The following is a 24645-nucleotide window of genomic DNA, read 5'->3' on the forward strand; positions in this document are numbered from 1 at the left end:
CTTCACCTCATACACATTGTTCATGACCTAATTCTTTTAGTGCATTGTCAACAGCTGAAGTCAAGTGTATTAATTGAAAATGTCAATACTACTAGTTTTTAATATAAAGAAAAATGCAACCGAAAGCCATCGTTTACTACCCACCGCTTATAATGAAAGTTGTCCATTGCCTGGAACGTGTCAACCGTGATTCGCTGTCCACCAGGAAAAGTTGTAGAATGAAGAATTTAAGACGTTAATTGCCATTTATAAGCGCTTATGTAGATTCACTGGAAGCGACCCGAAAACCAGTAAATTGATGAACGTATAAATTGAAGCCAAGAAAGGTGAAAAGGCCTTACGTTTGAACTGATGCTCTAACGACAAAATCAAGTGAATACATTATGATAATCCGAAACGAAAATAAATCGAGCCATTCATCATCGTCAGCAAAGTCTATCTATGACTGGAAGTCCATGCTCTGCACCGTTAACGTTTGCATTTAGGGATGTTTCGGTAAACAGGGATATTTTTTACCAGTATACTGGCATTCTGAACCCAGAAGAAGACAGGACGACCCGGAAGCACGGCAATAGTATGACAAAAATGGGGCGGTCTTCACAGTCCACAATCTGGAAAAACCTTGCAATGATATTGACCGAAAGTTTTGTCCAGAGCATGCAGCAGTAGCGAAATGCGGTAAGGCTATGGTATTAGCGTATTGCCATAGTTTTACTATCACATAACTCGATAAAATAAAAGAAAATTTATTATAGTTGTTGGGATACTAACTACGCAAGCCTTTTGGGGGCCATGGCTAAACCATTATTGATTCATGATTAAACCTCATCAATATCGAATCAGCTAATCAGTAGTGAAAACAAAAACACTAATAGTAATTTTTTAATTTTTTTTATTATTTCGTTCTCGTTCAATGCGTAACAATGTGTATGGGATGTTAAATTTTATAATATAATCATTTTCAAGAAAACACGAAATAAAAAAATGTCTGAAATGAATCCTGCATTATCATCATTTTCATCACGCTAATAATAAACAAAATTATTAGTTTTTATTTCATTGCGATACAATTGCTGTTGACGTTGTTGATGGTGGTGAATGAGTGTTTTTACTTAATAGTAGATAATATATCGAAACATCACTTCTTACAAGCTCTTTTCGATCTTGATGAGTTCAGCAATACCGTCGTACATTTCCTTGACGGCTTGGTATTCAGTCAAACCCATACGGCGCTTGTTGGAGATATCGTAGATACCACCCTCGGCTTCAGTGTGTTCACCACGTGTGCCACGCACTTGCAAGTTGTACTTGCCAGCGACTTCCTCCAATTTCTTCAAATCAGCAGCCAATTTTGGTAGAGCAATGTGTACCGATGCACGGATGGTGGTACCCAAGTTGGTTGGGCAGAAAGTCAAGAAGCCAAGACGATCGTGATGGCTGAATGGAATCCTCTTTTCGATGTCATTGACGGCTGTAACCAAGCGACGGTAAACCTCACCAAGGTCACCACCCTTTTGCATTGAAATGATACGAAGATGATCTTCTTCGTTGCACCAGACCAAGAAAGTCTTGTTGTCGTTGTGGTAGATACCACGTCCAGTGGGCCAGAAGCGGCAAGCATTGGCAGCCTGCAAGAAACGATCGCCCTCCTTGAACAAGAAGTGATCGTCAATCAATTGCTGTTGGACAGCCTTTTCCATGCCAGTCAATGGGTAGAATTTACCCTTGAGTTCGCCTTCCAATCCGGACAAGGTGCTCGATACTTTATCTTCCATCTCCTTGTATTGGGCTTCAGTCAAGCATGGGTTGAATGGATAGCCTTCCATGGAGCGACCGCAACGGACACGGGTAGAAACGACGAATTCGTTGTTGGGGTCAAGATTTCCAAAGGTGCTTACATCACCAAAGTCCCTTGCTGGATGCTTATCTGTCTTTTTGAATCCCTTGTGGTAATCCTCGATGATTGGGTCGAAGAGTTCAGCAAAGACTGAGTAACTTTCGGCATCAGGAGCATAGATACCAACGCCGGAGTCGTGGTTCTCAAGACCAGATTGGATGCAATCCAAGAGAGTTGATCCAAAAGTTGGAGTCTTCTTGTTCTTTAGACTGTCGAAGACTTCCTTGGTGAGGTATTTCTTCAACAATGATTTGGAGTCAGAAGCTTGGAGCTTGGCAAAGCCATCTTCCAATTTTTGTAGAACAGCAGCGTCAACCATGGTATTAGTTTTATTTCTGCAAGTAAACGTTAATGAAGCAAATTAGTGGCGTTTATAAAATTTTTAAATGGAGATATATCTTATCTGATTTGAAGTCCCAAAACATCTCAAACAACATTTGATTCACACACTTTGTAACATACATAAATTTACTTGTTAGTTTTTCCTTTGAAAAAGAGAAAATTTGGAAGGCTAAACTATTCCCAGATTGACCAACAGCAATTGCGATGGCAACTAGTGAACTTCTTACACTTCGCTTTTTGCACTAATTCCGAGATAAAGGAGGGAGCATTGATCGCAATAGGGACAAAATGCCGTCTCGTAATAGTTTTTGTTTTTCATCTTTTGACGTGCAAAGCTAAACAAACCTTTGTCGATGGGGACAGTTCTTTTTTTGACAATGTTTTTTTCTTTCGGGGCTTCTACTTCTCTCGGTTTCAGCGGCACTAGATCGACCGTCCGTTGACGGTTCCCTACCTTCAGACTTCTTTTTATTGTATGGGCAATTTTCTTTATTGCAACGAGGCATATTGATGAAAATGATGACTAATATGCAAATTATTGACAGAGAACTTGAAATTTTCCTGTTTTATTATTTTAATGACTAACCGCCGTCATTTTTTAAAGGACAATGGTTTTGAAAGTTGCCCAAAGGGGGCTGCGATCATTTTTGGTCAAGTAGGCAGAGCTGATGGAAAAAAAAGAGTGTCTTGCCTGCTCCATATTTTGTACAAATGCGACTTGTTCGTAATAAATCGTAATTTTTTTTCAGAAATACAAATGAGTAAAATGTTAATACATACGCGACGCATTTGAGAAATGCAGTAGCCCACCTAGTCCACTTCATTCTTTGGAATTGAATGATGAAAATGTTGACTTTCCTGATTATATCAATATCAGTTTTTTACCGATACGAACTCTCTTTGGAAAAGGACAATTTCACTAATTACAATTTGTGGATTTAATAAGAGAAATTTGACATATCGTCCCTCGAGTACGAAATGCACTTATTGAACTATCAAAAATATTTGGTTGGATATGGAAATCGAACTGGGGATGTATGTACGTCAAAGTATTTTATATATGTATATATGTATAATGCAAAGACAATTTTTTTCTTTTGGAATATCTGATTTTATGGATGAATTATCCATTTTTTTTTGTCCGTTATCTTCGGGCAAAAGATTTGATAACTCCTTCGGGCAGTTAAATTTTGAGACAATGTTCCATTAGCTTGATAAGGACAAAATTGGTCCAGCGGATTGTAACCTGTCGTAAGGCTGTGTTCATTAGCATTTGGCAGATCTTCATTACATAGTATAAATGTCAGAAGGCTGCATTGGTTTGAGCAAGCTATTGGTAGTAATTTGAGTAGATTTATTATTGTCCCCTTTTCACTTCTTTGTGCTGGCAAGGCTCACAATATCTTTGTTGTTTTTATTTTCCCCACATTTTAACTGTGCTTCACTCTCATTTTCATCTTACCTGCTGTGCAAGTCAAGCTTATCGCCCCGGAAACACGCACGAACACAACACCCATAACGATCAGGATTCAAATCCGGAGCAAAAAAAATCGAGACATTAACGCTCTACTGCCTTAACCATTGCGTCGTGTTTCAATTATAATAATAGACGTCACAACAATCCAATTTGGACCCACACCTTGCAGTGTGTTAGAGCACTTCGTTCAAGACCGTAACCTTACCACTAGGAGACAATGCGGTTAGCATTTTCCCCCGCCGCGATTATTACCCTAATTTGACTCAAGAACTCATCCAGAGCTGATTCCACTGCTATACGGCATATAATCCTGTTATAAACCCCTCTGTCATCAATGATGACAGCTTTGAGCTCTAATCGCTAAGTCGTCCTGCTGCATACTCTGCAGCGTTTTTTTGGAATTATATCGTGTAAAGCGGAATTTATCTTGCTAGTTTTAACGCATTTTTCCCTGTCTGATATTTAAAAACCCAATACACGATAAGGTCAAATTAAATGCTTAGACTATCCAGGTCGTCAATATGATGTGTCCTAATTGCTTAAATGTAGGCGCACATTTGAAAGTTCGATCACAATTCAGTAATTCTTGATAAGACAGTAAAAATTACAGGGAACCTGACTAGAATACGCAAACGTATCAAAAATGATGACAGCCAGCTGCTTCAGTGCGGATGCAACTTATCAAACACTGTTCCGCAGGCAGGATATGGACTCAACGACAAAAAACAGTCGTAATTAATTTGCTTCTTTTTTGGAAAGGGAAAAGGAGCACTGAACAGCTTGTGGAGGAGCAGGTGAGGTGAACTCTAAATTGGTGTGAGGACACCTTAATAAGTTGAATACGTTTGGCTTGCACAATAGGGTCTGGGCTCCAGGATTAGGAATGCAGCTACATCAACCCCTGTGTGGAACCAGGAAGGCGTTCATAGCCATGACGCTAAGGAATGAAGACGGAGCTATACCGGGCCAACTTACCAGATGATCCTGGGGGGATACGGAAGCTTTAGTAAGAATACTCACTGGTCATTCTGGGCTAAATTACCACCCGGGGAAGCTACAGATAGTTGCGGACAATTTAAATTCTGTGGGGAATAATGAAACCTCCACTCTGAAACAAAGCCTAACATTGTACAAGGTAGATTAAGAAATATGGGAGAATATTTAATAATAATCATTGGTGCGACAAAGTGGATCTGCATCTCATTCACTGCTAAGACTGATATCGGACATCTAGTCACAGTACCAGTTCCTTTGCCACATGCGGGATTAGAGCCTAACACTCTAACCACTGAGCTATCCGGACAATACCAAATACTAGGATAAAACACCTAAAGGTAGGAACCATATCAAAATTCCAGTCGGCTACCACATTGATCGATATACTATAACCGTTAATGGAGCACAACAGTTTAAGGCGCAATGCAACTTCCGTTAATACCGTTTTAATTGTTAGGTAGAATCGTGTCAGATCTGGGATTTATCTTCCACAACTCGAGCCTCGTCTACAATGGAAAGCGAGGCCCCACCTAAAGGAAATAAAATATTGTGTACGCGTAGATGTTCAGATTCGATTATAGCAGTTCTATTGAGGGACCTTCATCCTTCGTAAGGTGCGACCTCAACCGACCTTCACTTTCTAGGGAACGCATACTGAATTCTATGCAGTAGCCCAGAGGAGGGTAACATCAGGAAAGTTCTTCGAATAGTGAATATTTCTTTTTGATTTAGACATATTCACTAATGATTCACTTTTTTTCTTCCAGAAGCCGTTTTGACCCAACCATATTAACATATATTGAGAATAAAATAAAAATATCAAAGATAAAATCGGTCGTACCCATACATCCACTCTTAATACTTTATCCATTCATTTGCCTCCACAGCAGAGTTTCACCCAAAATATAGGAAGAAAATTAATGAAATGAGGCGGTAATAAAAATAACTAAAATTCACCAAAATTCCTGTTATCTCCAGGACTAGACTTCCTGGCGACAATAGAATGTCATACATAAGTCCTATACAGGCATAATATACACAGAAAATGCCTTTTTGTAAGGATGAGTGGCGCACATATAAGAGAGTTATTTAAATTGGAGAAGAGAAAATAATGAATTGCGGAGAAATGGAACTTAGTCAGTGTATATGTGAACACTTGTCGCCATGTTGAAAATTACAAATTCCTGACACTGTGGTAGCCAGCCAGGCTCAGAGCAAATAAGTTGTCCTGGTTGTTGTTTGCGTTTGCTACTGCTGCGACCGTTGATGGTGCACTACCGCACTCTTACCTCGCTTAAAATACCATCGAATTATTAGAGATACACACCCTTCAGCAGCGTCTGCCGTAGCGCCATCGGCGCCTGCTGCTTTGCCATTTTCGCCGGTCGTAGCGTCAGCGGCGACTTTGTCTTTTTTCTCCTTTGATGCGCATCCGCCCATTTTCGTTTATGTCCTTTACTATTTTATGTTATACAAATGAAACTTATAGTTTTGCTTTTTATCTCTTTGTCCTTTCGAATTACACTCTAATGGAATTAATTTGTGGCTCGATTACAGATTCACTTGTTTTATTGTTACTTTACGCGACCTGATGTTGAACGGTGGATGGGGTTTATCGTTTTTCGATTGTGTTTTTATTCGTTTGTAACCTTCCCTATCTTTTTCTTATCCTCTTCGACAAGATATTCTTGTCCAAATGTTTTGTTTAAGATCACAAAAAATATATAAAAGTTATCAAGTCAATTTAAAAAATATACGAATAAAATTATTATTATTTTTATATTTGTATTGTTGTAAAGACGTTGCGTTGTATAAGTGTAGAAAATATCTTTTCTTTGTTGTATGTTTTTAGAAAAGAAACGGTTGAATTTTTATTACACTTCTTCCGATTATAATATTATTGCATAGACATGAATTATTACTTGATGAATATGTTTTCGTTAAAAAGCGGAAAATTCAAATATGGGGTTTTATTACTTAGTTTTCATATAGATTTATGCCTTGAATAAGCGACGACGAAAATGTGCTCTATTTGTTCGGTTACGTTCCTTGGGGAATATATGAATATCTATTGTAAAGATTAGATGCCTTTTCAGGGAAGTGATGTTTCCGTATCTGCTTTGTTCACTTTATATATAAAATAGACTATAAATATGTATATCTTAAATGAATATTCTCCTCCCGGTCAACTCTAGAAAATATAATATTCAATAATTTGTGCGTTATTTTCTGTTACGTTGTTCTTAGTCACAGTGGTTTACATGTGTCTGCCAGACGATTTGGTTGCTATTAAATATTTATATATTTGTTGCTTATTCTCACAATTCTTTGGTCATTCGTTTACGAGAATTTCGTTAAAAATTATAATTTTCGCTTTTGATTTTTACTTAGTAGTTTTAGCTTTATGCAAATTTACGTTGTGTATTTTTCTAACTTATCACTGATATCACCAGAGCTCGATTTTTTCACTTTTTGTAGCTAACGACAATTTTCACATCCACTTTAAGGTCGGGGTCTCGGAAATATTTTTCTCCCAATGGCAGTACTGAGCGATTTGTTTCACCACTTTTGAAGCCGGCCTCAATGGTTTCCTCACACAATCAGTTCACTGCACAGAATAATATTTTATCTTTAAAGAAAGCTTTGTGAAAACTACTGAAGTGATGCTTAAAACAAAATGAAATCTTTGGCGTTTTCTAGATTTGATTCTCTCTGTTTCGCTTAAGGTTAACTTTATGAGATTTTCACTATTTCCAATTGTATACGGCGGCTCAGATTCCCGTTTATTACATTTATTTTACAAATATCCTATAATATTACGGTACTGTTTCATTATATCTCGCGTAAATACGGTACAAATTTTTACAAGTAGAAAATTTGTGTTTTTTAATATTATATGTATAACTTTTTTGGAGGTCGCGCCCAGACCCTATTGCGAGCGCGCTGCCAACAACGAACACAATCGGAAAATGAAAGGAACTAAAGTGGATGTGAGTATATCGTTTTATTTCGATGCCTTGTATATTCCCAATACGCTTATTCTCCACGCAGAGAGTTTCTATCTAATATATATCTTGGTCGTTCTATGGCACACACTACGATAAAAAGTTAACCCTCGCATAACATGCCATGTACGGCAAAATAGGAGAAGGAGCGTACTCGTACTGTACAAGAGAGTAGAGTAATAGAATCAGCGGTCGAACAGAAAAGGGACGCTGCGAAAGGATATAATTGTGCAGGAAGGAAAGTGTATGGTGAGCGAACACGAGCGATAGTATCCGAACAACGAATGTATGTTCCAGCCGGCTGTGAAATTGCGCCGACTGAATAACGGGAGGGTGTTATTATATCCAGCAATACAAAAGATCAACGAATTTGATATGAAATGAAGAGCATCGAATACGCGGACATTTACCCAGGACTGAGTCGACTTTGGAAGGACTGTGAAAGTGCAAGTGATAAGTATTTGTAACGACAACGAAGAAAGTATTGACTTTCTTATGAGCCCAAATATATCAAGTTCAAATGTCATAGGGGTAGACAACTCTTTGAGCTACCCACCCAAATTAGCTCCAGAAAATTGTCAAATTATATAGTTAATCTCACACAACCTCAAAATTCCTAATAGTCTTTTTTTGTGTACCCTTATCGTAGGACGTAAGAGCGCGAAAATAGGAAAGGGTTGACCCATTTCTTTATTTTTAGTATTTTCTCACTGAAAAGGCTTGTATTTACGCCAAAACACACTCCGATGATTTAATCATTGAGCAGACTCAAGGCAAGAGGAGCCAAGATCAGGAATAGAAACTAAAAACCTATTTTGTTTGAGAATTTGTGCTGATCCTACTATAAGTTCCTCTATCCACTTGGTGGCGAACTTACTGCTCCCAGGGTGGAGGTAAGGCTGCATCTGAAGAATTCTAAATTTTTCGCGCGCATCTCTGTGGTCTAGCAGAGACTGATTTTACCCTCTGTCCATTGTTTATTTTTGTGATTAAGATTATGTAGAAACATCTAATAAAACAATCTCAATTTTGTTAATAATAATATGATTTTTTTTAAACTTTCCAATAACTTGCCTTATTATGTGCGTTACATTTTCACGTTATTATCCTAGGGAGGATTTAAAGAGATTTTCCGACAAAGTTCGAAAATATACAATAATTAATCTTCTTTCGTTAAAGCACTAATTGAGAACTTCCGACTCCACATGGGTATATTCTAAGAAAAAAACAATTTGTACCGTCTCTTGCAAGGTGGGCCCGCATTGAGCTGGAGACGGTGTGGCTAGGAAAACTTCGGGGCCGTCCCTTGTTTACAAACTGACAAGGGTTACTTACAATGCTATGAATGAGCGTTGCGAAAATTATCTTAACTCGTTATGAGTGTAGTAATTTTTCAGTTGATAATGGGTTTGGTTCTCACTGCTCCAGTTTGATCGATATTTTCTTATTTCGAAATGCGAACTCGGACTATTTTATTGGAAGATTATCTTTAACTGTTAAGAACCTTGTGTACATCCTTCTTGTTTTTCGACCATAACACAATACGAACACGATAATAGCTGAGGTTGAGACAGGGACTAACCACGACCGTCTGGTTGGGGATAAAATCCGTTCACCTAATTATTGTGGGTGAAGATAATCCAGCTCGAAAAGTCAATAAGGGCAACATCTATGGTAGAAAAAGAAGACATTGCGGACCCTGCCTGAGATGGAGCAATGGCGTAGATCAGGACGTCAGACAGGATATCACGTTGGTGCGACTCGGTGCATTATATGCATTATATATTCGTTTGTGTAAAAAGTAGTGCCAACCCTTCCAATGAAATGGGGTATTCCTAGATATAGTAACTAACCATATCTCCTCTTAATCATTGCCTCGTCAGTATTTTTATCTGCTAAAAGTTTCTCTTAATTTTTGGAATCTTTTTTCTTTCAATTTACCAAAATTTCCATCAACATTTTTTGTCACTTTATATGAAACTGAATAATGCGAATCTTTGTTGGAATGATTCGATGTTTGACGCCTAGACTTCTGTCAGAATTCTCCATTATTCTCCATTTGTCAAGGTTTAACTGTTCAACTGTTTTCTCTTATTCTTATTAAACTCTCAACAAAACCTTTGTTATATTTCATATTACTATGTTATTGGGGAACAATATTTTCCACTTCTTTCGGCCCCTCAAAAACATGTTATTTACTACATGTGTGGAAATTCCTAGTTTCTATTTTTCAATTAATTTCAAATTCCAGTGGATAGAAGCGTTTTTGAATAAATAGCATATCGCAAATGCGTCGATTATGACCCCAAGGAGTATAATATAACATGTTCCTTTTCAGTGTAATTATTCTGATAAAACAACTTCGTGAGTTTTTATTGGAAGCTGTTGTGCTCAACTCATATCGACTTTGCAGAAATGGAAACAATAGGGGTGATCATAGTCGTATCCTTCAGCGATGCCAAGTCTATGGATGTCAATATAATCAATCACTTTCCCGTGGGTGAATTTACGTAGATCCCATTTTACAAAGTAATCCAAATCTTTAGCATAATCCCTAAGAGTAGGCGAAGGCCATTCTAGACAAGTAGCCGAACTGTCTAAACAACTTTTTACGCAACTGTGTCTCAAAACCGTGCAACTCATCCATCTAGTCAAACAAAATGAACCCTATTGCCAATCACATATCAACCTTACTAATAAGGATAACAATAAGGTTGTAATGCTCTTCAAAATAACTTTTCCAGCAGTTTGTCAACGTTCCGACATACGCGGCCTCTACCCGGTTTAAGATATGAACGTGGGTCTGGAGCCCGGAAGCTTATATAGTCTTCTTGACTGGACCAAACCAATGGTACTTTTTATTAGAATAATCATAAGACAGGAGTGAAATGACAAATACAAATTGGGGGTGATTTGAATATTAGCGAAAAGGCAGCTGCAAACATATCTCGAGGGGAAATAAAACAATAACAAATGAATTTATTATTCAATGGAAAAAGGGGAGAAGTTATCTTTTAAGTATAGATTCTATGGGAATTGAAGTGTGCTGTCCGTCCTGGCTAAGAGCCGCACTAGTTTTAATGCTTTGAAATAAGTATTGAACTGGAGGGCGGAATACAATTGCATGATATGATGCACCCCTCCTCAAGACATAAGGGTGATACAACTACACAACTTTTTAAGGAAATGGGCAAAAGTGTGCAATATGTATGCAAACTATACTTCATTACGGTCTCTGAATAACATACTTGGTAATTATAGGAAACGGATACGAGGGAAAGTAGATGAGTATGAGTATGAGAAATAAAGGAACGGCACAAACGGGCTACAGGAATAATAGCAAAGCAGGATATTAATGATAGGGTCAACAGGTGACCCCAATCTTAATCTGGTATATTTTTCTGATTAAATAAAGATCCAAAATATTTGACTCTTTCGTATTTCACGTAAATTAAACAAAGAGTCAAATTTAAATTTTCAATCCAGCCTGAGAAAAATCGCAACATATACGCGCTCTCTCTTCAACCTTTAAAAATATACCATTCAAGACATATAATAACCACCACGAACAAAAGGGTGTGTCACAGGGTGAGTCATGTTGTCTGGCGCGTGATAATTTTTCCTGAATCATTTACTGTTTCCATTCAGGGATGGGGGCGAAAGTATTCGCAAATTGTTTTCTGGGAGTGCTATAGCTTCTTCAGCTCTAAGGTGTGCTTACAGAAAGTACTTGAAAATGGGAATGAAACCGAGTAATATCATGTTTCAGAACATGAGGCGCTTTAACTGATTATATCGGAAGTTTCTAATTTGATTTGAAATATTCGCAATTTTTCACAAACAAATGCTTTTTCATTTTTTAAGCTTACAAAACGCCTTTTACTCCACTATATTATCCAAATTGTGATCCCCTTATCGTAAAAAATGAAGCTAAGCAACTCATATATCCCACTTCATTAAAAGTGAACAAATTAGCATTTCCTGAATATTAATCAAATGTTATCGCGTCTAAACATTGCCTTATTGCCAGTTGACATCCATATATTGTTTATGGCTGCCATAAAACAGGTTTCCATATAGACGTAGAGTCATCGTAGGCTGTTGCATCCCCTTTCTTCAATAACCACCATTATAACCTTACGATGTAGCGTTGATTCTTTGCAATCAAGTCAATTCTGTTGCTCTCTTCTTGGCATTCTACACTTTTATAAAGATGACGACGGGAGAAAGCTCGAAACATTTGACTTCTGCCGCATAATAGGCTTACAAGCACTTTGCAAGGAACACAATGTTCATAGCAGAATAGATGCTTATTGTACATATTATGAAATTTTGGAGTGAGGATAACAAAATGTTGGGCAATATCGACATTAATGCTTTCTCTCCCTCAATCACTTACTTCATGTAACGGGTCTGTAAATTCAGTTTTGTGTAAAACCATAGACAAATATATGTATATTGTATGTATTAATTCTCGCCATGACGCCTTAGCATAACGGTCGCGTAACGACTAAAGGGGTAAGGGTAGGATAGGTAATATGATACCAACTTTGTCTGCACGGAATAGAATGAATGGTGAAAAGGTTGCATACAATCAGGGAAGTAATTTGTTGTGTGAAGTGATATTTATGCACTTGTTTGCCTGCATCTATCTTGCAGCTTGTTTGCCGTCATTGCGCTATTCCGGTAATTACAACAATCTGTTGATGTGAGCTATTGAAATGTAAGTGGAAGTATGTCTTCTTGCGCTTTGTTTATGAGGCGGTAAAGAGCTGTTGGGTTTTTAATGAACTGCAATATTCCGAAAATTTGATTTTAGTATTGTGTGCATATACCATGCAAAGGAAATCATCTTGATGTTTTTGTTTAGATTGGAATATTTTTTATTTTGATCTGGAGCTAACGTGTTGCCTTCCTTTATTCAATAAGGAACGGAAATGTTTTCACGGGACAAAAATATTATGAAATTACATTTTGTGATATTTCTTCGGTTACTAAAATAAAATTGCTATATGAAGGCACTAGATGGAAACCTTGAAGAATGTAATTGTGCCCCTTTCAAGTATCTGAAGTCATTGAGATATATCTTATTCAGGACAAAAAGGGTGAAAGGTAGGAATCGAAAGTTACTGGAGGCACGTGTTTATCTTACTCTAATGCCAAAATGCCAATATTTTCTAGTTCATTGTAGAATAAATATGTAATAGAGGAATCGTTGCTGCTGCTAAAAAAGTTCATGCTCCTCTTTGAACTCAATATAGGAATACTGTAACCCCTTAACTTCAAAACAAAACCTTATTTATGTAAGGAGCGCCATGAAGATAGTGACTTTGAAGACCTCAAAAGTAGCGAATTGATTCCTTATATATAGAACATACGAAGAGTTCGCTATTCTGATATTATAAATGAAGATTTTTCGTAGGACATTTAAACATGTCAGGAAACCGGAAGCTCGGCGCTTCAGGTATGAAAGGTTTTATTTGTTTCTTCTGGGTGTATATTTGAATGCAGAACTATCCCATTCGTATGTAGCCCGTTATGTATATACATTTAGCATGTCAGACTGCTCACTTTAATGTGATATTGATATTTAGTTGCAGTAAATTTACAGGGTAAAGTCAACTTTGAGCTACTATAACTTTGTTAGTAATAATATGACGATCAAACTTGGGGATAATATGATTCATATTATATTCTATGCTACTACCGACTTTTATAACTTTGGGATAAACTTAAGGGGGTCTTTTTATCTCAATTTCCCTAAAAATATGGTAGTATACTATTATTAACTTAATTTGAGCAGATATCGATATGGAGGATATTTTGAAGCCTGGACACTATATAGAGGTAGCTTCATGATTTTTTTTCAGTTGCGTAGTTTCGGAAAATGGGTCCGTTAAAGAAATCATCACTTCTCGCCCCAGCCGCTCCCCACCTTTCCAACAAATCTTAAAATCAAATCGGCTTCGAAACGTATTGATCGAGATCTTTCATTTGAAACACAACATGACTATATTCGGTGAAAAAAATTTTACACCCCGCTTTTGCATGTATGGAGACCCATTCCCCCTAAATCGCAATGTAGAAGGATATCAATCACTACATGTTTTGGCGTTCATAGTTCCCACCTTCTCACCAAATTTCGTGTCAATCGGTATAGCCGCTTCTGTGAAAAGTGCGTGTGACAGACAGACATTGAATAAGATTTTGTTTTGCAAACAAACCACGATTACTGACTGAAAATCAACAGTCTAAGAGTCGTTGGTGCTTAGTATGTACAGCATGATGATGAGTTAGTTTCAGTTAGTTCAAAAGCCGATTTGTCATGGATGTTTGTACTCGGCTTTGCGCTGCCTTACTGCTGTGCGATTATTACTTGTCCAGCAATAAATGTGATGATAATGAAACTGAATCACAGTTTCAATGAAAAAGTGCAGCAAGAGAATGTATGGATGTTCTCAAATCTATACTCCACGAGGGAGTGAACAAGAGACAGATAAATCATAAAAAGAGGGATCTCGTAAAAAACTTTGTAAAAGCAATGAAAAAGGACGGTGAAGGCTTTCTTTACTTTAAAACAAAATTCCGCTTAAATTAGGGGCGAAAAATTGGAAGTAGTGTAGTGATTTTAATGTTCTGGAGGGACATATTTTTTATTTCTGGATATTGCGACCAGAAATAGGGGAAAAAACTTATTTTGATTTAGAAACATGAAATTTATTATAATCATGCGCCGTATAAAGGAATAAACAATATTTTCTTCCAGGGCAGTGTTATCAGTCGGACTAAAAATGAGATTCGATCATGTTCCCAGCCCATGTTGTCAAAGAATTTCTCGAGTTCATAGTTTACGTTTTGAAATTTTAGCTAGCTTGTTAAAAACTAACTTTCTGAAACAAGGAACTTTAGGAACAACGGTAGTCAGGTTAGGACCAGAAAGATTCAATATTTTCCCTCGAATATGCAGTTATAAGTTTGCCTGTTTCTCAGGATATAACACGTGTCATAATCGGACATTCATCGTCCATCGCGATTATGATATGGTTTTTTCTATCTGACAAATAAACTGTCATAAAAATAATTCTCATTTACCCTAACAACTTATTGATGAAATTAGCCAGCCACTTAATTACATAACCATACCTGTCATAAACTCAGTGATACTAATCAAAAAGGTCCAATTAATAGACAGCCTAACAACTAATCTATACAACACTTTGTTATCATTAAAACCTAGGATAACACAATTTATGAAAGCTTATCTAAAGTACTCTATATAAAATGCCTCGCTGGTGTCGGCCATATCAAAATGATATACATCTCATTTTGATATGAAACATGCATGGATCAGACATTAAAGCAGATTTTCGACACGGCTTTTTTGTCAGATAGATTTCTTTAACCAGATTGCGTACACATTTTTAGCGCGTGAAGCAGATTATGATGCATTTCAAAAAGGTATATCGACCATCTATTCTTTTCCACGAAATACAATGAAAATAAATAGATGATTAGAATATGATAAGGATGATACATCTGATATTTATTCAGATATATTTTAACTGTTTGAAGAAAAGGTGAAAATGACTGCGTTGTGTTTATCTAGCTGGAGGAGTGAGCACTTTTAAATATCAGTGACAGGGATTAAAAATGACTTAAAATATTCCGCATGCATATACATATGAGGAATATTACTCAACAAGGATGATAATGGTAATAATGGGATTTAACTTTTACTCATCAAGTGCGTGGCGAAACAATATTTATAAAGTCATGACCTAATTACAAATATATTCCGTGAAAATGGAGTGCTTCTCCGAAAAGCAACTGATTAAATAATAAAATGCAAGACAATATAAAATAAACATCTGCTTTGTGTACCGTTTTTAATCTGTTCTTTAATATCTGGAATGGTTGCAGTGGCGACAGTGGTTGACGCATGAAAATAAGTATGATTTTAGGACATGAGAGACAGTTGGGGAAATTTTATTCAGTAAAATATTTTCAAGAATAATCCAAAGTTTTCACGGAAAACAAACTACAATAGAATACACTTTGCTCTTCATACTTCATTTGAGCAGTCGCAAATCATAGACTGAAGAAACGGATTTGACATTATCCCTGAAAAGCAAGCGATGAATTCAGATGATAAAGGAGTAAATTCAGATCAATAATATCCCCAAGACAATATTCTCTCTGCGCAGACTTTCATCCGAGAGTATTTTGCCGGCATTGGCGGAAAGGAAAAGGATAGCTATCGCTGTTTGCTCATCACACAATAGGCCTACTGAAATGCGCAATGTTTATCCCCGGTTTCAATACTAACATACACTTTATATGATAAAGTTTTTACACTTTCCGTTCTACAATATATGCGAAAGTTAACATTCAGCGAATATGTATACGAAACTGATGGCATCTTTTTCTTCATCCTCAAGCTTCCGTAATATGGTAGATAGTATAGTAAATCAATAAGAAGAGAATATATACAGTGTGGCTGTCCATGTGTATCCCCTGATGCGGTCGAAGCCAAAGATTGACACTCTAACGCGTGAATGTTTGTAGCCACAAGTGAATTTGATCGCAGGTGAGCCTTAATTTCCCTTGAGTTCGCTTATCAGCTCGAACTGCAATTGTTATTGAGGCTGAATACAGCCCTGTGACATATGCAATTAGGCGCTTCATTATTTACACTTATTATGTTTATATAGTCTTGTCTATTTGATTGTTATACACTCAAATGATTTATAATTCGATTCACCGATCAAGTTAACGAAATATGCTTCTTGATTGTAAAAAGCACAAAAAATCATTTATTGTAGCTATAACCGATTCAAAACCAACACCCAAATATAAACGCACTTCACTTTCATTCGGTGTTAATAAAATTTTTTAAGACCTCATACTGACTACTATTCACAGTAATATCCGCAACGAACGACCAAGTATAACTAAACCTTATAATCGAGTCAAATATAACATGTCTGAAATAATTTTCAACTGTATAATCAGTAATTAATCACAAAGTAATGATCGTAATAAATGTTTTGTACTTCTTCCCCACTTTTCAACTTGATAAACAACTTGCTCTCTTTGAAATATATACACGAATATTGCATCTGTTCCTTCAGAAAAATAATATAAAGAGATAATTGGATCCGTGAGATAGTTCGCTGTAAATTTCGGGTCTAATTCGGAACGATAGAATTGCACGATGTATATGGGCGTCGAGTAACGTATACCAAGTACATGGCCGAAGATATACAGTACGTGCTAAGACTCAGCAGTCAACAGACAATGAATAATATCATAAACAACAAACGCCGTTGAAATATGACAATACGTAATAAGTTGGGTTATCGCATACAAAACGAAATAAGAGGAATATATTTGATTATTGATAATTGCATATCAATTTTCCGCTTTAGTGGCCGCGTGCAGGACAGGTCTGGAGGTTACCAAGAGCCATTTATTACTTAGAGTTGGATGATGATACATATACTTTATATCATAGCGGATCAAGTGAGATAACGAAGAGAAATTCGGAGATTAAGCGTGCAAATTCCTGTGTCAAACGCTACATTGTTGTTAAAAAGTTAATAGTTATTTGATTGTGGGCTTTTGGTAGAAAGGCAACATTTCGGGTTTGTAATCGGATTACCTATGAAAATATATACACATATCCAAATAAACGTTTTAATTAGCGTCCAGGTAAACGCTTTCATAAGCAACTAAGTTTTGATTTGTTTTCCAGTAAAATACTGGTAATCATTGGATAGCAGTCACGAAACATAATACTCTAGTTATTTCTAGCTTCTGCACCACAACACCGAATAAAAGTATGCGACCGACCTATTATCTCAATTTCGCGTACACTTTCTAAAATGTTGTAATACCTCAAAATGCTTCCATTTTTGTAAAGGTTCCTTCTTTGTCTGAAGCAAACCCGGAGGATCAGTAGATTATGTTTGAATGAAATCATTGTTTTAAAACTTTCGTGAGTTCCTCCTTTTTTGATTTTTGTCTTGCCTGGTGTACACTCGCATCCTATATAATTACCGAAGTTTGACTATTGGTTTAACTAGAAAGATCCATTCAAAATCCACTCATACATTGTTTTTTACTCACAAATCAGAGATGAATATTTCCCAGTTATGGAATGGCTTTAAAGCTTACCTGAAAAGGGAAAAAATATAAGTTAATATAAATGATATCGAGTAAATTGAAATCAGAGTTCATAAAAATTCAAGAAAATGCAAGTGAAAAGAATTTACCCCTAATACTGCTAAGTGGGACAACTTACACTTGATTTATTGTATATACTTGTATCGAAGTAAGAAATTATTGAAAGTATCTTAACAAGACACTCCAAATGAAATGAAAAATGCCACCACTAGCGATACTCTAGAAATTTATTGATTATGTAATAAATAATCTTTTTTTTTTTAATTTTCCCAACTCCCACTACCCTTGAAGTTTGATTTTTTGTTACTAAAATTTTGTTCGAAGTATTTATTTCTCGAAAAAAAAGATAGCGATAACTAGAAAGTTTATACACAAATTTGCAATAAAAGTATACGAGCATAGCGCCTAAGCCACACCTACATGACATCGCTTCTGATTCAAAACACTAAGAAATGAGAAACCCAGAAAGGTTTTTCAATCATTTTAGTGATCATCACAGCTTTAAACGACACCCTGGTAGGTTATAAAATTTTATTAAAGAAACGAATGCATCTTTCGGAGTTATTTCTCTCTCAAAATTTCTTTATTAAATATCGTTGTAGTTGTTCTAGTGAATGTGTAGTTAATTTGAGCTTGAACCGCCACAGCTCAGCGATTCACCAATCACTAAATTTAAGATTAAAGCAAACACACAATTGACCTAAGTTGGAATCATCTGCAGACGAAGTCAAGAATGTTAAGAAAATGTTTGCTAGGCAGGTTATAATTTCCTAATCAGTGCATGAAAATTGACTTTCAGGCCAGAACTTATAAAGTTTGGGTTGGAGTGGAAGTGAGGAATGAAGGTCCCTTTAAAAGCTGTCTATAGGGTTCGGTAAGTCCCATTTGAATAATTTCTTCATAAAAGGGAAAAATGTTTGATAAATGCATCTCCACAGCCATTTTGTTGGAAATATATGTTTATTATCAGGGCGGATACTCTTATTTCTATAAGTCATAAAAATATCTTGATCATCCGAGTTGTTATCCTTAGAATGGAGTTTAGCACTTTCTTGGACCTTCTAAGGAGAGTTGCCGAGTTTCCCATCAGACGCCTTCTTTCGCAGATCCATACGTTCGCATCTGGGGATGAGCGTGCGTAACAATGTTTACGCAGATCAGGTAGGTGACAGAACAACGCCCACCGGCGAACAAGATAGTTATGGAAACGATAAGTACGAACACTACGATGGAGACTTCGGGAACTTGCCTGCGCGAGCGAGCTCTCAAACAGCGATGTCTAACGACAATCGATTTAAGACGGTTGAGGAGATTCATGCTCTTCATCGATTAGAATATTACCTTTCATTCATATTGCCATCTTCATCGAAAATATCCGCGAAAGCCAGTAACGTATCGGTAGTCTATCCAAAATCAGCACGAAAAAATAATCCAACCAATCAGCGGTCAGAAAGAAAGAACATCTGTCCATTATCTCCGGTCGTAAAAGTGCATCCAGAGTCAACGAACTTGAGCGATAATGTGAAACGTTACAAGAGAAAACGGAAAAATTATGATACCGAAATTAAAAGAGGCAAGAAAGCAGAAGATAACTATACTACGCAGGGTCCTAGATTAAGTCACCTCACGGTAACCTGAAACTTTATTAGTAATAGTATGATTTTGCTCAAACTTGCTCGATATTATATTCTATCCTAGTAACTCTGGGATAAACTTAAGGAGGGTTTTACTCAATTTCCCCAAAAATATGGTAATATATATTATTAACTTAATTTGAGCAGATATTGATATGGAGAGTATTTTGAGGCCTGGACACCATATAGAGGCAGCTTCACGATTTTTTTCAGATTTTTCGATTGGGTAGTTTCTGAGAATGGGTCCGTTAATAAAACCATCTTTTTCCATCCCTCCCACTCCCCGTCTTTCAAATAAATGTCAAAATTAAGGCTTCGAAAAGTACTAAATGAGACCTTTCATTTGATACCCAACATGACTATATTCGGTGAAAAAAAATGTACACCCCCTCCTTTTGCATGTATGGGGACCCTCTCCCCCTCCTCAACGTAGGATATTACTCACTGCATGTCTGGGCGTTCACAGTTCCCACCTTCTCACCAAAGTTCGTGTCAATCGGTAAAGTCGCTTCTGAGAAAAATGCGTCTGACAAACAGAGAGACATTGAACCGATTTTAATAAGGTTTTGTTTTGCAAACATAATTGAATATTGGGTCTTTATAAGAAGGCAATTTCAGCACTGTTAGACATCAAAAACCGACATAGGAAATGTAATAGCGTGTTGTTTCAAATCGGCATGATAATTAATTGTTACTGTACCGAACCAGAAGGGGGACGCGTTAGCATACTTCATCAGGAATATCGATAATTTAATATTTTAATCCAAAGGAGGCTACAGCTCTAGAAACAAAAATTCGAACGTTTGAACACAATAAGCAATTACACGCTTAATTCAAACACCAATTTAGGTCATTGATGCTCTGTATCTGGGCCGAGTTTCGCTCAACTATGGAGCAAACAGTCTAAAAAGGCAGAAAGAACTTCACCGCAGTACAACTAATTAGCCTGTATTCAATATTTAATGGAATGTTACCAGGGTTATTCAGGAAACATGAACTTTTAATATGCATCGATTTTTCGTACCGACGTCTTCATAGCATGCATATGAATGGGGGTATCCTTGAAAAATAGACACAGATTCGCAGTGTACGTACTATGACATATTTTGAAAGTTTATATATGTACATTATTTTACAAATGTCTATTTATGTAGATCAAAACATACTGACACTTCCAGCCGCTTAATGATCCCCTCTATCTCACATCAATTAACATTTTGCTCAATAATTTAGCTGAATAAATATCTCGATAAAGTCACATGTATGTTATACATTGACATATTTTCCACAACAAAACATTAGTGCTATTTCAGCTGAACCAATCATTTAGTTTGGCATAATTTATAGTTTTCCAATTTGAATCTATTCTTAGACTCATGGGAATAATTTCAACTGCATTTGATGTTGAATAACCGCATGTACTCGCACCCACAATTTGATCTGTTTGTAAATATATTCAAAGCCCCTCGTCGTTTGCGCTCATTCAGTAGACAATCAAGCAATTGTTGATTGTAAATCGTAATTGATGGAAAGATGTTAATTTGTTTTATGTGATATGCTAGCATAATTGACTATTTGATCGTTGAATGAAGTAATGAGCTATTTGACAGATTCATGGTTGGAGGGTATTGGTAGAGAAATGTTGGCTCCAAATACTGATGATGCAAATGATAAACGAAAAATTTCTATCAGTGCTTTCTGTCGAGAGTACTCATCTTCCCACCTTTCCTTTCTGGGAGAAAGTATTTAACCCATCATAAAATCTGAATACACGTTTGCACAAAATTATCAGTCATTAACACTAAATCACATCAAATGACTGCAATTTTATACTGTGGATTTTTCCTTTGCGCGACAATAGCAAACTATCTCTACCAAAACGTTATCTATTAAATCGCAACAAAGCCATACTGTAAATTATCTAGACTATATGTGTACATAGATGATGCACATACTAACTTTATACCGTCCTATCTCTCCTTCAAGCTCAAATAAATCAAAAGTAATCTTAAAAGCCATGTCTAAAGTATAAAGACATTTATATTAACTAATGCACATAATCCCTAGTTCTGTATTGCTAGATTGAACGAAGGAGTTTAGCGGGGGTCACGAGGTATACATGCGTAAATTAATCATCAGACGATCTCTCTCGTGATACGCCTCATTGCGCTTCCATGAATTGTTAAGTGAACACATCCGGTTTGATATATTAAAATAATCGCAACTTATGCCTCTTGTGCAATCTGCAAGTATATGCACGTTGAATGTAGGTGAGGAGACTCCTCTTGATACGAATGAATGCAGATTGCAAATATTGATGAAGCATTGTGCTGTGACTGCTTTGGACGGTGAACGCAATGCATAGCTAAAGTTCTTCCTGTAGCCATATCGTTTTTTATCTGATTCTTGATATTGCACTTTTAACCCCCACGATATTTCTCGTTATGTATGCAACAGTAAACTCCTTATATAGTCATGCTGTAGCGTTACCTTGCTTACGCTGCAACCAGTGGAAGACATCGACATTATCAACATTGATCACCTGCGGTTTCTGGAAGTGATGGAAAGGGCACAATCTCTAACCAGAAAAACTATAACTGCCTGTTGCCATCCGCTAGCTACCTTCGTTTTTAGTGATCATAATTGAAATTTATCTGAGAGATCCCCGGTTATATAAAAATTCTATATATAATTAGTTTTCGAAATTCAGCAAATACATCTACTTATCTCTGGTTTGTGAAAAGCATTAAGATCCATATCGGTCAGAACAACCAGGTTACATCCGCACACCCATCTTAAGGAAACAAACCGCGAGAAATTTAATACTTCCTGTCTACGCGGTACAACGTCGTCATCGTTAAAGAACTTGAAGAATGTACAATCATTCCCACTACGACTACACATGATGACCATTACATAGAAGTGTATTTCCATTTCCATCCACAGCTTGGAAAAAGCCAACCAACTACGTTAAACTTAATTCATCCGAACGGATGTGTTGGATATTAAACTAGTTGACGTTTTAATTAAAATTGCTTTGCAAAAAAACGGAAAGATGAAGAAACGACATTGAATTTACTCCACCTAGAAACTGGAACCTTTCCATCTACCGCTATATAAAGTTCTCCATTGTTGTCATTTTAACTCTTGCGCATATGGGCCCTCCTGACTGAAAGTATTCTCGGAAGAAAGTTGCACTTAGTCATCTAAATGCAGGCACTAACTTGCTTTGGCTTAATTTTGCAGTAAAGTGTTGATCCGCATTCTACTCTAAATCCGATTCTGCGAACTTAATCACATTAGGTTGCATAGTCCACTGGGGGATATTCAATACCAACCCTCCCTAGTCATAGCATTTAGAATTATATTTTCTTGGTGGTGCCTACAATAGCAATCGAACTATAGGTGGGACTGAATAGGAAGCAATCATCTGGTCACGAGGTATAACTGAATAACACTCCAGTTTTTGGTAATGTAATTCTGGTTTAATATTTCACTTTTGTGCTAGCTAATGTTAATCTCTTAAATTCAGATTTCTCTTGCTGTTATCAGTAGATAAAATGCTTTTATCAGTACTCTTCTCAATTCCCCTAATGGACAGAGGCTCACTAGGCTTTCCTCAGCTATACTTAATCAAATAAATGATTGAAGAGAAGGATAATTGGTTTTGATATGGAAGGAAGGCTCTAAAAATGAGATCATTATAAGAGAAATGAGAACACGATCACCAGCTAGTAAAAAAAAATTAACTTTGTATTATTTAAAGTAATTTTGTGTCTACGGTGACAAGATTTGAGTTATTTTACTCCAAATTTGTTAGAAAAATTTACAAACTACAATCAAAATTTGAAACTTAGAATAGAAACGAAGTTTGTAAAAAAATATGAGCCCCGCCTTTGAGTCCTTCATAGAAAATAGAACATCAGTGCAGTTTTTCAATTATTCGGTTTAATTGCATTAATTCGTCTAATGACGCATCAAGGATATTCCTGTAGAAGCAGAGTAGGTATGATTCCCTAATTTTAGCTGGTAATCGAACTAACAACAAGATCAGCCTTTTATCCAGCTCTGGAGGATGTGATCACCACGAATCATATTAATGATTTTTGAATTCAATTAATGAGAGAAACGAAGAGATATCAAATGAAAAATTAAGGTATGACCATGCGTATGAATTACAAATACAGGAAATCAATTTAGACTTTACGTAGGACGAAAGTAAAAGTTGTTTCGGAGTCGGAGAAATTGTCGAATCAACGAGGTGGATGCTTGGTGCTAACATGTATTGAGTTTTAATCTGGCAAAATCAATTGTACAGCATTAAGCGTGGTGATAATGAAACTGAGGAGTAATGTTACTAAAAACAAAATAAAGAAAGTAGCCTCTGTGGATACCACGCACTCCATAATAGAAAAGAATACAACTCCCCAAAACTAATGCGCACGAACTTTACCTTGTAAATTTAATATTAATGTGCAAGCATAGGGACATCTCCTTGTAATCAGTTAATTCGAATTTATGTATTCCGAACCTTACTGGATCACGCAATCATGCGGCTATTAGAGAGCAGACGATACAGGATTGCAGATGCAGAAAAAGGTAGAATAGTTGACATTTTTAATGCACAAATGATTGTTTTTTTTTCAACACGGGATCTTTTATTCTCATAAGTCATTCTGAAAAAAAAATGTTATTACGCATAGACAAGTTGCAACCATTTAGCAGCCACTGCCTTTTTTACCCGGAGGAAATTCATCTAAAAATTGCAACTATGAACAAGAGTAAGGAGTCCATTTCCACAAGATCCTAGCTAAACATATTGGCAGAAATCTGCCGGTACATACACAAAGCTGTGAAAGAAATTCCAGTAACACTTCTAGTTCACTTCCTAGATTCTGGAATAAAAGTGAGTGGTGGATACGTCCGGGAATCCAATTCGCAACTAGCAACAAATCGGAAGTCGGACGCTTCAAATATGAAAACTTTTGTGTATTTCTTCTAAAAGCCATTTGAGTGTGCATTGGTCCTATTAGTATCTAGTCCATAATATATGCATATATTATGTGAGAATATCCATTTTCGCGTGATATTGACATTCAAAGTCTTGAA

General features: G+C 36.5%; 1 protein-coding gene across 4 annotated transcripts in view; it reads right to left on the reverse strand.

Annotated features, from left to right (window-relative positions):
* Window positions 1-877: 877 nt before the first annotated feature.
* The window catches only part of LOC119647699 (arginine kinase), a 130589-nt gene continuing 106821 nt past the window's right edge, over window positions 878-24645 (reverse strand). For 2 of the 4 annotated variants that reach the window (XM_038048783.1, XM_038048784.1), the window contains exon 2: window positions 879-2232. In XM_038048783.1, coding sequence (XP_037904711.1) covers window positions 1146-2232 — 1087 coding nt within the window. In that variant the 3' untranslated portion in view covers window positions 879-1145. Of the gene's footprint in view, window positions 2233-6039; window positions 7300-24645 lie in introns of those variants that run through there. The other 2 variants (XM_038048782.1, XM_038048781.1) reach the window with 2 other exon arrangements.

Source organism: Hermetia illucens, chromosome 2, assembly GCF_905115235.1.
Source record: "Hermetia illucens chromosome 2, iHerIll2.2.curated.20191125, whole genome shotgun sequence".
Taxonomy (NCBI): Eukaryota; Metazoa; Arthropoda; class Insecta; order Diptera; family Stratiomyidae; genus Hermetia; species Hermetia illucens.